Below are 15729 nucleotides of genomic sequence, written 5' to 3' on the forward strand. Positions count from 1 at the left end.
AGTATCCTTTCCAGAGATGACAGTTCTAAAAGAGAATGCGAACATAAAACTTTTAGTTGATGACGAACGCCAACTTCTTGCTACTGCTGGCGGTAACACGGTACCCCTTATTATATCCTATTGCCATCTTTCTGGTATTAGCATTCAAAACAAGATAAGAAGAAGACAAGTGTACTGCAGCACTAGTATCATAAGCCATATCTTATCTATGTCCCGGAACAACAATCTATGTAAAAGCAATGTCGCAATAGACAGTGAAACCGCAAGTAAAATAAAAAGGACATGGAGAATATAGTACCAAAAGAGAATGCAAACATAAGACTTTTAGTTGATGACGATGGCCATCTTCTTGCTACTGCTGGCGGTAACACGGTACCCCTTATTATATCCTATTGCCATCATTCTGGCATTAGCATTCAAAACAAGACAAGAAGAAGACAAGTGCACTGCAGCATTAGTATCATAAGCCATATCTTATCTATGTGCCGGAACTACAATCTGTGTAAAAGCAATGTAGCAGTAGACAATGAAATCACAAGTAAAATAAAAAGGATATGGGTAGATAATATAACAAAGGAATATAAAGGTGAGTTGATGAAAAAAAAAGCAGCTGCAAACGTTACTAGTACCATCGACAGTTTACCATCAGATACAGTCAATAAACCCAATAACACAGATAATGGTAACATAACAAAGTAATGTAAAAAATACTTTTATTTAAATAATGGCATGTAAAATATCATTAAAAAAATAAATACTTTGGAATCGTTCCATAAAGTACTTCATCATATTTTCTCATTAAATGGAACTTATTCCATTTCGGTGTCATAAACGACTTTTAACATGGTTTCAGCTACATCCTCATAACACATTTCATCATTGGTATTAATGGGTTTCTTAACTGTATCTGTTGGTAAACTGTCAATGGTACTAGTAAAATTTATAGGTGATTTGTTTTTCATCAACATCTCTTTATATTCCCTTGTTTTCTATTGTCTACCAATGTCCTTTTTATTTTACTTGCGGTTTCACTGTCTATTACGACATTATTTTTGCATAGATTGCAGTTCCAGAATATAGATAAGATATGATTTATGATATTAGTGATGTAGTAGGATTGTCTTTTCATTGTTTCTTTTGAATACTAATGCCAAAAAGATAGCTGCAGGATCTATCAACGGGTATCATGTTACCCCCAGCAGTGGGAAGAAGTTGGCCTTCGTCATCAGCTAAAAGTTGTATGTTTGTATTTACTTTGAGTACTATTATCTCTGGAAATGTTACTCTCACATATCCACTGTTTGGACCTTTGGTCCTGTCTATAAAAAAATGCCATTTATGTAAGTTTAACTTATTTTATCTTGAATTGTAATGTTTAATCCTTGAGCCAAGCTGTTACTGCCTGACGTCCTGAAATATATCGCAAATTAATCTAAGCCTGAAAAATGCAGACGAGTGATGACTCACACAGTTTAAATTTAGATCCCAGAGCTTCAAAGAATACTGCGTAATTCTAATTTGATTCGACCATTCATTGCCTTTGGTCAGAAGTGCGTGCGCGGAGGCATGTCCCAAAGTATCTTAATTAATTGTAAGTTTTGTTTTTCAGTTCTTGTACAGAGCTCAGAGTGAATATAGTAAGATATCTTTTATTTTATACCTTTGACTTTTTGATTAGCCTAGGTAGGACATGAAGCCTAGAGAGAGGCTGAGATTGGATTGGCATGGTATAAGAAGAGAATCCTAAACTAAGCAAGAGATCTTTGCTCGAGGGAAAGAAGGGAGGAGAGGCTTAATCTTTATGCTACCCGGGGCCAAATAGTGTGGTGCTTTTATACTACGGGGAAATTACACTCGTTAAAGAACCATGACGGTTGTGCAAACCACCAGAGACGGGACAAGTAGAAATCTGTGGCACTTGGGATTTACCCTGATTTTGAAGTATAACTAAGTTACACTAATAGAATTAGAGGTTCCTCTAGAGTGAGGTAGTTTTATTATTACCATCACCCCCCCCCCTCACCAAAAAAAAACACTGGTGAAAGCGAAAAAATGAGCTATCAGCAGCACTGTTAGCAAAAGTACGAGCGTTTCCGAAGAACTGGTGGATGTAGCCTACAAGTAGTAGGCTATAAAAATTTGCCCCGAAAGACAGACATGAAGTATAGCGAATTTAAAATTTGATGAGCCGAGTTCTTCCTAGGAATGAAGCATCGTATGAGCGAGTGTACATTTGATAAAAGGGGGTTCAGGCCAGACCTAATTAAATATAGAAATTAGAAAAAAACTACAAAAATCGACCGTTTTCCATTGAAATGGTCAGACAATTATAAGATTTTGAGAATAAAAAGAAATAACATGGAATTTATCGAGTTTTGAGTTTAAAGTGGGGGAATCTCTCTGTATTAGAAACTACTAGAGGTATAAAAACAGATCAGAGAAAGTGAAAGTCGGGTTATTATTTGAGGGAATTGGCGGAGTTGGATTTAATCTTTGATGGCGAAGGTTATAAGATTATTAAAGACGGCAAATTAGGAAAATTTGTCAGTTTTGTGTGTATATTTCATAAGGACGATAAGAGGCACCGGCCCTCATAATTAATTGGCCTAAGAGGAGATTATATTTTAAGTAACAGCATCTAGGGTGGATACGTGATTTGTTGTGCAAGGTAGTTTCTCCATTTGAGTTTTGGTCCAGCTAATCCACCAGTGCAATATTGGCGTGGTTATTCAGTTTACTTTGTCGTCCAACCCCTGTTATTTTGTTTTTCGGAGATATATTTCACTGGTGTAAAATTTTTTGATGTGCATTAATTTGTTATTCTCTAATGAAGTGTAGATATTCTTGTTATTTGAAAAATTGTTGAATATCATTACGCAGAGCTGATAATTTACAATAGTAAATGTATGCTATAATTTTGCATTTGGCAATTGTTGAGCTTGCAACGATTGACTAAATAGTTAAGAGATAATAGAATCGGGAAAGAGAACACCCGGTAAAATGAGGGGGTACGAAATAAACAAGGAAGATAAATATATGAAAAAACAAGACGAACTCACCCCTCAGATGCCATGCAAAATGAACGAGTTGCCGATCAGAGATACGAAACGAAGAAATATGTACTGTATTTGTAAAAGCTCGAACACAGGCCCTGGGTCAAACATAGTCAATAATGATAAATTTTTACGTTGGATCGAAGCTATCTGTAAGAAAGACAGCGATAAAGAAATTTTGGAAAAATTAGTGAAACAAAATAGAGAGGAATTTCAAATGAAATGGGCAGCTTTTAATGAGGCCAATGAGGCCATTACAGAAAAAATAAAAAGTTATGAGGAGGTTATTAAAAGAGTTGCAGAACATCGGTCACTAATTTTTGAAGAATTTTGTTTGCTCAGTATGTCGGTAAACCTGAAGAGCGTTTTCGGGATCTAGAAAAAAAAATTGATCTGCCCCTTTACTCGGGAGGAGAATATTGCTTTCGAAGAGTATGAGAAGGTACGGGAAAAGGAGATAACAACCTACGACGAGGTAAATAAAATATTAACAAAGTACAATGGGAAGGCATCTTTTACTAAATGAAAAAAACTCTAGAACACGAAAATTAAACACCTCCACGTTACATAAAATAGTATAAGAGAAAATCGAGAAGGAAGACAAGAAGGAATAGAGGCAGAAGAAGAGCGAGATTGCCAAGAGTTCAAAAGAACCATGAAAGGTCTAATAGAAACTCACTGGGGAAATTCGGAAAGTAACATTTTCTTATAAGGGACTTACAGGCATTTGGATGACCATAATAATTTGTCTAAGTATCGACTGCGAGAAAAAGAAAATTATCCGACATTAAAAGTTAAGACGGAAAATTATGCAACTTCATTGATAAGGGGATCATTTGATCATTCAATGCTATTTAAACTATCATGAAAACACACTTTCTTGAAATGTTTCATCTTAACATTTTAAATTATGAAGTAAGTGTTTGTCCTTCCAAAATACAATCAATATTGTCCTAAAACATATAATAAACCAGCTAGTGTCGATGACCAGCCAGGCAGTGCTCCGGGGGCAGCCACATGAAAAATTCTGGAACCAAGGGAGCTTGGCGCAAAATTGGTAGAATTAGAACTCTGGGATCGGGGGGGGGAGCAAAAGTGGTAGAACCGGAACTGGAATAGGAACAATGACCAGACCAGGCGTAGCCGGAACTGAAACAGGTAGAACCGGGGTAGGAGCCAGCAAAATCGGAAGTGGAACTACTTGAACCGGGGCCACAAGCAGGGAAAGTGAAATTTGAAATCTTTTATTAAAAAAAAGGGATTCAAAGATTCCTTCCTCATTTCTACTCAAATCACTTCGGATATTATATACAAGATGATCGGCAATATACAGGGTGAGACCACCTTTCGCCATCTGTTTCCGGTTCATCCTCTCCATCCTAAATCTTTGGATATCTAAAAGCATATCTTTTTTTGAATCCAGGAAAGTTTCACATAATCCAATAACATCCAGAGTTCCACCACTGACGATCCGTTTCAGCTCATCAAAAGAGGAGCAAAGTCACTGAATGTTTAGGTGAAGCACAGAGAAAATACCATCTTGTTTAGAAGAGGCAGAACCAATTAATTGCGAAACATAATTACTTTCAATAACTGATTTAGGATCATTATTATTCCTATTTCTACTTCCAACTGAATTATTAATTATACTTTCTAAATCAAAAGGATTATTTTGTAACTCAACAAAACTTTCCCCCAAAGAGTTGGCATCACCCTGGCCACCAAAAGAATTAATCATTTGACTTACGGTGGATGGTAGATCCGCTCCGTGACCAAACTCACCAGACCGAAGGTTAACGACATCACAGCAGAGCTATGGCATCTATTCAGAAGTAATGCTGAACTCATTTTTGTGCACACATGAAACTGAAAAACAAAAGTAAAGCCAAAACAACTGAATCCAAAGTAAGGAGCAAAGGAGAGACAGAAAAGAAATAAAAGAAGAACACAAAAAGAGGAAAAGGAATCATCGATGAAATCATCCGGGAGATCCTCACACACGCAGGACCACAATCATATTATAATAAATATGACAATTAAAATATAATTATACAAAAAAAACAAAGGAAAGAAGGAACCTGATGAAATAACACAATGAAATAAAGGAGCGAAAATCATTCCTTATTCACACGTGAAGGGATGACTCCGTTAGACGCAATAACAAAGATCATAAACGGATCAAAACAAGTATCCTCTACACGCGTCCAGTTTTTAACTTTCGAATTTTTCTTAGCTTCAAGCCAAATGTTAATCCCTTTTGACATAACTCTGGTTTCGGCCACCTTCACTGACGGAATAGCAGAAGTGCGTAGACTATATCCGTACGCTAAAAGTTCTTTACGGCGAAGTGCTAGGTCTCGAGGTAAATTACAAATGATACTTTTATGAGATCCTTTGAGCTTTCCACAGTTCCGCATAATATCATCCTTGTCAGTAATGCTTGTCAGCGTGATTTAGAGTACACTACCGCCACAAACGCTTAGAATATCTATTAAAAAGTTGGAGATGTATGATATTAACAAACATGTAATATTTTACAAGCTAAGTTACGTAACAATTTCATGTTTCATACATAGTTTCAAGTTCTGGAAATTAGGAGTTACTTAGCAATTTCCATGTTTCATCTGCATGCAAAAGTTACCAAGAGTTTTATGACTCCTCCCCACAATGAATTCTATGGGTTTTATGACTCTCCTACACAATGAATTCAGAAGGTTTAACGACTTCTCCCCCTAATCATAAGTCTTTCTAACCTTGAGCAAAGATATAACAGTTTGATGAAGTACTTCTGAAGAAATTGAAGAAATTGACTGTTATCATTAGATGGTGAACTATAACTGGTTTAATTAGGATAAAAGCTTATGGAGTACTACATTACGCCGTATAAGCAGACTGAGATTCTACGATAGAGTGATTACACCATACAATGAAAGTGGTCAGAAACTGTAAAATGTTCAGGAAGAAGTCAGTGTAATTTACAGCTTTTTCGGGGTTGAAGCACTGTATGTAAAGGGTAATGTACCTACAGATACAGTTTTAATTTGCAACTGTGATCCTAGGATTCCACTTTTCAATTTAGAAGAATTTAAGTGTCCTAAATTTGAAGGGGTTTATCACAATCCTGAAGAGGAGGTTGGTTTTTTTGCGCAGTGGTTACATAGGGACATACCTGATCGTGATAAGTGCACAAGTCAAGGTAAACAGTATTCTATATCATAGCATCCTCGTCTGTGGATGTTTAACAGTGAAATTTAAGTATTATTTTTATGTAAATATGTGTTTTTTCCAAAGAAAAACACAAATTTTTAGTGTTCTAATTTTTCTAAGTGTTCTAAGTATTCACTAATTTTTAGATGGAAAAAGTTATACTATGATTGTGAATATTTTCCGTGAAGATAAGAAGTTCCAATTTAATTCTAAATTTTCTCAACAAAGTGAAGAAAAGTTCAAGTTCTCTTCTGAATTTTTTTTTTGATGAAAATTTTTCATCAAAGAGATGAAAAAGTCTATAGTTCTGTTCTAAATTTTACCGTAGAAGATAGAAAAAGTTATACTATGATTGTGAATATTCTCAAATTTAGAACAGAACCTTAAAATTTCTTATGTTTTTTGGAAATTAAGAACTGAAGTGGAAGCTTTTTTTTTCTTTGGAGAAACTAGAATTGAATTGTAACTCTTCTTTGGTAACATTCAGAATTGAGCTAATTGTTCTCTTCTTTAAGAAAATTCAGAAGAGAACTTGAACATTTTTGCTAGGAACTTTTTATCTTCATGGAGAATGTTCACAATCATAGTATAACTTTTTCCATCTTCTACATTAAAATTTAGAACAGAACTTTAAATTATTTCATCTCTTTGAGAAAAATCTGAAAAAATTCAGAAGAGAACTTGAATTTTTCTTCACTTCGTTGAGAAAAGTTAGAATTAAAGTGTATTTTTTTATCTTCATTGAAAATATTCACAACCATAGTATAAGTTTTTCTATCTTCTACGGAAAAATTTAGAACGGAACTTTAAATTTTGTATGTCTTTGGGAAATTAAGAACTGAAGTGGAAGCTTTTTTTTCATTTTCTTTGGAAAAATTACAATTGAACTGTAGCTCTTCTTTGGTAAAATTCAGAATTGAGCTAACTTTTTCTCTTCTTTAAGAAAATTCAGACGAGAACTTGAACATTTCTGCACTTCCTTGGGAAAACTCTGAATTAAAGTGGAGCTCCTTATCTTCGCGACGAACATTCACGATCAAAGAAATAACTTTCTTCTATCTTCTACGAAAAATTTGGAACAGAACTTTAAATTTTTCATCTCTTTGAGAAAAATCTGAACTGAAGTGGAACCTTTTTATTTTCTTTGGAAAAAATTAGAATTGATCTGTAACTTATTTCTTCTTCAATGAGAAAATTCTGAAGAGAACTTGAACTTTTCTTCACTTCGTTGAGAAAATTAAGAATTAAAGTAGAACTTTTCTCTTCATGGAAAATAATCACAATCATAGTATAAATTGTCTTATCTTCTAAGGAAAAATTTAGAACAGAACTTTAAATTTTTTTATGACTTTGGGAAATTACGATTCGAAGTGGAAACTTTTTATTTTCTTTGGAAAAATTAGGATTGAACTGTAACTATAACTCTGGGAAATTAAGAACTGAAGTGGAAGTTTTTTAATTTTCTTTGAAGAAACTAGAATTGAACGGTTACTCTTCTTTGGTAAAATTCAAAATTGAGCTAACTTTTTCTCTTCTTTAAGAAAATTTAGAAGAGAACTTGAACATTTTTGTAATTCTTTGAGAAAACTCAATACAATTTGAGCAGCACCATTACATATTTGCACACTTTATTTCAATCAACATAGTATTTAGAATAGAATATTTGGTATTTTGAATAAAGCATTTGATTATTTCATGAAACAATACAATTTGATCAATGCCATTGCATATTTCTGCACTTTATTTCGAGCAACATAGTATTTCGAATAAAATATTTGGTATTTTGAATAAAGTATGCTTATTTCATGAAACAATACAGTTTGAGCAACAACATTGCATATTTCCACACTTTATTTCAAGCAACATAGTATTTCGAATAAAATATTTGGTATTTTGAATAAAGTATTGGCTTATTCCATGATAGAATACAATTTGATCCATACCCTTGCATATTTCCACATTTTACTTCAAGCAACATAATATTTTGTACAAAATATTTGATATTTTTAATGAAGCAATCACTGATTTCATGAAACAATACAATTTGATCAATACCCTTGCATATTTTCACATTTTATTACAAGCACCAGGGTACCTCGGATAGAATAATTGATATTCTCGATAAAGCACAAGTTTATTTGATTAAATAATACAATTTGAGTAGCCCCATTTCATGCTTCCTCACTTAATTTCACAGCAACATAGTACTTCAAGTATAATTTTTTTCACTTTTAATAAAGCATATACCTATTTCATGAAAGAATAAAATTTGAGCCACACCACTGCACATATCCTCATTTTATTCCAAGCAACATAGTCTATCGAATAAAATATTTTGTTGTTTTTAATAAGGCATTTGCTTATTTCATGAAACAATACAATTTGAGCAACACCATTGCATATTTCCACATTTTATTTCAAGCAACATAGTATTTCGAATAATATATTTGATATTTTGAATAATGCATTTGCTTATTTCACAAAACAATACAATTTGAGCAAAACTATTGTATATTTCCATATTTTACTTCATGCAGCATAGTATATCGAAAAAAGTATTTGATATTTTTAATGAAGTATTTGTTTATTTCATGAAATAATACAACTTGAGAAACACCATTGCATATTTCTACACTTTATTTCAAGCAACATACTATTTCAAATAAAATGTTTAGTATTTTGAATAAAGAATTTGTTTATTTCATGAAACAATACAATTTGAGCAACACTATTGTATATTTCCGCATTTTATTTCAAGAAACATAGTATTTCGAATAAAATATTTAGTAATTTTGAATAAAGCATTTGCTTATTTTATGAAACAATACAATTTGAGCCATACTATTGCATATATCCACATTTTATTTCAAGCAACATGGTATTTCGAATAATATATTTGATATTTTGAATAAAGCATTTGATTATTTAATGAAACAATACCATTTGAGCAACACCATTGCATATTCTTGCATTTTATTACAAGCAACATAGTATATCGAATAAAATATTTAGTATTTTAAATAATGCAATTACTTATTTCATAAGACAATGCAGTTTGATGAGCCTTTTCCCTAGATAACTGGGAGAAAAGTGGTGGTGTGGAGGGGGCAAGTATGATCCTCCGTTCCAAAATAGATAGAGTATTAAGATGATAATTTCAGGGGGGTTGTTGGACAACACCAGAACACACTATGTTCATTAAGATTGTCAATATTGTATAACATCAATACATAAAGGGTATTTAATTGAAACGTTGAGGATATATTCAGAGGTTGGGGGGGGGGATGGACAGTGCATATACTTGAAACAGGGTTCAGAATGATAACGTTATGAATGAAGATTTTTTTTTTGTTTAAAGAAACATACGACTAGTTCTATTCTGGTGGAAGTTGAAGATACTAAAAGCACTGAAATGAATCTAAGAGTACTCACTGTTGCAGTAGAAATGCCAAGGGGGCATTGTTTAGCCATTGAATGGAATGAGTATGCTCGTGAGATAATGAATACAATTGAGAATAAGAGGAAGGAGACCACTAATACAACAAAGGAAGTTAAAGACAGTGATATATTGAACACATTGAGAATAAGAGGAAGGAGATCACTAATACCCCCACCAAAGAAATTAAAGACAGTGATATAAGGAATACCATTGAGAATAAGAGGAAGGAAATATGCCGCTAAGCCGCTAATGCCGCTAAGGAAAAAGCTAAAGTATTCTGTTCATGTTTGTGAATTTTATAAATATTAATAAAAAATGTATATATGTATACAATTTTTTTTTAATTATATAGAAAACGTTAATAGAGGGTTAATGGAAATTATGATTTAATCTATAGGCCTATTTCAGGAAGAAAATACTTCAACATTTTGGTTAGACTATGGTGTACCTTCTTACACACACGCGAGTTTCCCTCTTCGCTACATTAAATTTTACACATATATTAATCTTGAGCAAGTATACAATATGACTTCAGATATACATAGACTTTAAGAGCTTTTAAATGAAACTGTGAAATATAATAATGACAATGATTTGAATCAGTATTTAAAAATAGTGAGATAGCAATGTTATTATTATTATTATTGTATTTTTTAAAATCAAAATCTTTTTAAATACTTTTTTAATTATATAGATTAAAGTAAGTACGATTTATGTTCCTTATCAGCTTTTGCAGTGTATTCAGAATTTTATTTATGCTAAATATGAAATAGACCGATATTATCATTCCATCCTCTCTGTTATAAAAGAAGCTGAAAAAATTTCTGTCCCAGTAAAACGAATCCGAAAGAATACTAAAAACCTCTTTGGTCACTAGACCCTAACCTTAAGGCCTGTAAAAATAAAGCTAAATTTTGGCTAAAAATTTGGACAGATTGTGGTCGGCCTAGGTCCGGTAATGTTTTGCTTATTAAACAGAAAACTATATTAGAATTTAAGAAGTTTCTAAAAAGTGTCCGATACCGAGGGCTTGATTTTCCATCCTCGCCTAAAGATTGGAGGAAAGTAATTAATTCAAGTAAAACAGATGATTCTGATGTAAGTAGTAATGCTATTCCACCAAGTTCTTGGCATGCATACTATTCGAAGATTTTTTCCGTTTTGAATTATTCTGTTCATAGAAAGTTTGATGAAGCGTTTGTTAAAATTGTCCCTAGATTTCTAAGTCAACGTTTTGTTTTCCCTATATCGCGTTGTGAAGTTTTGAACTTTTTGAATCATCTGAAGTTAAAATCTATTGATAATGATTGCATCTCTAAAATGCATCTAACTCCCCAATGTGCTAAACTTGTGTCACATCTTGCGCTTTTGTTTCTAATGTGCTTGGCATCTTCTGTCGTCCCGGAAAGCTTTTTGTGTGGCAGCTCGACTTCAATTTTAAAAAGAGGTAAACCGCCAACAGATTGCTCTTCCTACCGTCCAGTTTCTGTTTCTTGCAATATTAGCAAGGTCTTCAAGTATATTCTTTTACCTAATTTAACTCGAAATATTTCTTTCTTTCGTGAAAATCAACTTGGTTTCAGACCTGGTGTGGGGTGCCATTATGTTCATCGTGTCCTTTCTTCTATTCTAATTTCTAATTCTTCTAAGGGTAAAGGCGTATATCTCTGTACACTTGATCTTTCAAAGGCTTTTGATTCTGTTGTTCATAACCAGCTTTTCTTTTCTTTGGCTTTTTTTGGTGTTAATTTCTCGGTTATTTACCTTCTACGGTTTTGGTATTCTAATTCTTACCTCCGCCTGAAATATTCTCCAGAAACATCTATTAAAGTGCTTTGTGGTGTTAGGTAGGGAGGTGTTGTATCACCAACTCTGTTCAAAATTTGTATTTCTACTGTTCTGGAAAAGGCACTTATTTTTCCGGTTCTACTGATATTTCTTACATTGCTTATGCTGATGACATTCTGTTGATTAGTCGTACTAGGTCTGCTCTTTCTGCGACGGTTTCCTTAGTTTCTCAGTCTTTCCTAAATATTGGTCTATCCCTGAATCTTGACAAGTGTGAATTCTTATCTTATAATCTGTCTTCGTCTAATCCTCTGGTATGTAATGAATTTTCTGTACTTTCTGTCTCTTCCTTTCTGTGACTTCTGTACTTTCTGTACTTTCTGTGACTTCAGATAAACATAGACTACAAGAGCTTTAAAATGAAACTGTGAAATATATTAATTACAATGATTCGAATCAGTATGTAAAAATAGTGAGATAACAATGTTATTATTATTATATTGTTGAAAATAAATATGTTTTGAAATAATTTTCTTTTTATATGTAACTAAAACCTGTCATTATAGATTAATATAGAACATTAATATAGAATCTTTTAATTGATGACTAAGTATCAAAACTTAATATGGTAAATTCCAAATCTTTTAATTGATGACTGAGTATCAAAACTTAATATGGTAAATTCCAAATATTTTAATTGATGACTGAGTATCAAAACTTAATATGGTAAATTCCAAATCTTTTAATTGATGATTGAATATCAAAAATTAATAAGAAAACTTATTATTCGAAATACTATGTTGCTTGAAATAAAATGGGAAAATATGCAATGGTGTTGCTCAAATTGTATTGTTTTATGAAATAAGCAAATAACTTATTCAAAATACCAAATATTTTATTCGAAATATAATGTTGCTTGAAATAAAATGCGGAAATATGCAATGGTGTTGCTCAAATGTATTGTTTCATGAAATAAGCAAATACTTTATTCAAAATACCAAATATTTTATTCGAAATACTATGTTGCTTGAAATAAAATGGGAAAATATGCAATGGTGCTGCTCAAATTGTATTGTTTTATGAAATAAGCAAATACTTTATTCAAAATACCAAATATTTTATTCGAAATACTATGTTGCTCGAAATAAAGTGTGGAAATATGCAATGGTGTTGCTCAAATTGTATTGTTTCATGAAATAGGCATATACTTTTTTCAAAATACCAAATATTTTATTCGAAATACTATGTTGCTTGAAATAAAATGAGGAAATATTCAATGGTGTTACTCAAATTGTATTATTTTATGAAATAAGCAAATACTTTATTCAAAATACCAAATATTTTATTCGAAATACTATGTTGCTTGAAATAAGATGCGGAAATATGCAATGTTGTTGCTCAAATTGTATTGTTTCATGAAATAAGCAAATACTTTATTCAAGATACCAAATATTTTATTCGAAATACTATGTTGCTCGAAATAAAATGTGAAAATATGCAATGGTGTTGCTCAAATTGTATTGTTTCATGAAATAAGAAAATGCTTTATTCAAAATACCAAATATTTTATTCGAAATACTATGCTGCTTGAAATAAAATGAGGAAATATGTAATGGTGTTGCTCAAATTTTTTTTTTTATGAAATGAGCAAATGTATTATTCAAAATATGTTAGGGACTTGTATCATTTACCTCATAGCTACAATAAATAATCGAGCCAAACTTAAAACAAGCAGTAATTAGTAAGATCAGGGCTCAAAAGCTCTATGCCTTTCCAACGTAAAGCATAAATTTGCAGTTTATTGAATATTAAAAACAAAGTGAAAATACGGTTAGCCTCTAAAACTTTAGAAGGTTTACGTCCTGAGACAAAATCCCAGTTTTTCTATAAGAAAAAGTAAAGAACTCCATTAAAGCAAAATGAACAAATAAAAAATAAAATCAAATAATTTACCAAGCGTAAAACTATCACAAATCAGCATCGATAAATAATGAAACCCTATACGAGCAGAAGATACATTAAACAACCGAGTCAAACTCAAAAGGGGCCTTCTTTGGCATAGGTTTTTGTTCAGAAATTTCCTTAAATAAAAATTGTATTTTAATTTAACGGGGAAATTTATTCTTAACAAGCTGGATGTTCCCCACCCCCACCCCTAAATTTATTTATTTACGTCGATGTAAAGCATTTGAATTAACCCTGATATCGGCTAATAGTTCAGAATGCGGAAAACAATTTTAAAAGTCATTCTGTTTCAATTTCTAATGAATATGAGGTTACCAGATCTATTCAGAGACTAGGGTGGAAAATATTCTGCAGTTGACAGGTTTTTAAGTTTTAAGATTATGCGATACACTCTCAAATACTGATAGTCTATTGCGCTCAGTTTAAACAAAGTCGATATGCCATTAAGACGCAACGATGTTTGAAATTTGCCTGTTTTTTAAATTCTATGATTATGTGGAATACAGTCTTTTTCATTCATCAAGCCTGTATACAAAAATACAGTTTTTTTTGTCAAAATTGACTCTATTTTAAAAAATCTTCTATTTTTAATTTATTTTTATTTTATTTTTTGAAAAAAAGGCACTAGATGCAGCAATTTCCTTTAAAATGAGCCGTTATACAACTCTCTAAGATTTTCCAGAGCCCAGCTAGCTGAGGAGAAACAAAACGGAAAAAAACAAACCTGCTGTCGATACAGAATATCGTGGTTTCAGCCACTTTTCTTGATTTTCAAACCAAGGTATTTTCCTTGTTTTTCGAGCCAAGGGACAGTTAGTTTCCGATAAAGGGGTATTGGAAAATGCAGTTCTATTAGTTTACTTTTACTAGCAGTTCTAGTTTTAGGAGCTATGGGCTATTATATTTTTTACTATAGGGCGTGATCGTGTCTTACTACGAGAGGCGTTCAAAAAGTTCGTAGAACTGCATACAAAACTTTATTTCATAAAAATAAAACCATCACTACTTTTCAATATAGTCTCCCCCAACTTCAACGCACTTAGACCACTGATGCTCAAGTGCCGCAATTCCAGCATTAAAGAAGTCTTATGACTGGGAATTGAACCACTGATCTGAAGCTTCCTTGGAGGGGGCGAGTCACTTTGTGTCCACTGCTTGGAGGCAATCTTGCTCTCAGGGTCCCAGTGGTGCACCCAGGTCTCGTCTCCAGTCAAAAGTCGCAAATTGAAGTCTTCTGGGTCTCTCCTATAGAGCTTGAGAAGTTGTGAACTGAGCTGCATCCGCTGCTGTCGATCTTGCACTTGAAGATTTCGAGGCAACCATCTGGCAGACACTTTGGAGATATGAAGGTTGTCGTGAAGAATGTTGAAAACGCTCCCTTCAGAAGTGCCAACTTCGGTTGCAACTTCTTTGACCTTTAAACGACGATCAGCCATGACAAGTTCTTCCACACGCCGGATGACCTCCGTGGTCGTCACTTCCAAAGGTCGACCAGACCTTGGGTCGTCTTTCAGGGATTGACAGCCCCACTTGAACTCTGCGGCCGATTTGGCAACCGTGGAATACTTGGGAGCATCTTGCGGGTACACCTTGGTCAACCGATGTGTGATTTCTCTAGCCGAAGAACCTTCTTTGATAAGGAATTTGATCACAGCTCTGTACTCGATCAGTGACAAATTCATTTCTGCAGTGATTCAATGACTTTGGAGTGTTCTTATACTTGAAACGACAAAGCAAAGTGAACAGTTTTCAGGCTGTGAATATCATTTCCCTAGATAAGCATGCATGCAGGGTTAGAACTTATTTCGTCATTTCTAAGTGTTCCGTTCTACGAACTTATTGAACGCCTAGGTTGTTAGCTGCCGCTACAACCAAGGTTTAATGGGTTGCAGCTACAGCTGTATCCATGATTCCACTACTATTGGTTCGATTTTGATCTTTACTGTAAACCCCTGGGAAAAAAAAATAAATAAATACGCATCTGTGATCTTTCTTCTTGCAAAAATACCAATTTCTGCATTTTTTGCAGATAGGAGCTTGAAACCTCTACACTAAGATTTTCTTATACAATGAATCTGATGGTGTGATTTTCATTAAGATTTTATGACTTTTTAGGGGGTGTTTTCCCCCTTTTTTTTAAATATTGGCAAATTTTTTCAGGCTCGTAAATTTTGATGCGTAGGATTAAACTTACCAAAACTTAAATATTTAAAATCAGCATAAAAATCTTATTCTTTTGATGTATCTATTGGTATCAAAATTCCGTTTTTTTAAAGT

The 15729-nt window shown here is 33.0% G+C and overlaps 1 protein-coding gene across 1 annotated transcript; it reads right to left on the minus strand.

Moving 5' to 3' along the window:
- Positions 1 to 14429: 14429 nt before the first annotated feature.
- LOC148948092 (histone-lysine N-methyltransferase SETMAR-like) lies at positions 14430 to 15134 on the minus strand. Its single transcript, XM_089096093.1, has one exon. It carries the CDS (start codon positions 15132 to 15134, stop codon positions 14430 to 14432), a length of 705 nt encoding a protein of 234 aa, XP_088952219.1.
- Positions 15135 to 15729: the final 595 nt, after the last annotated feature.

The sequence above is a fragment of the Artemia sp. Qi Xiang Cuo genome, chromosome 10, assembly GCF_049724085.1.
Source record: "Artemia sp. Qi Xiang Cuo chromosome 10, ASM4972408v1, whole genome shotgun sequence".
In the NCBI taxonomy this organism is placed as follows: Eukaryota; Metazoa; Arthropoda; class Branchiopoda; order Anostraca; family Artemiidae; genus Artemia; species Artemia sp. Qi Xiang Cuo.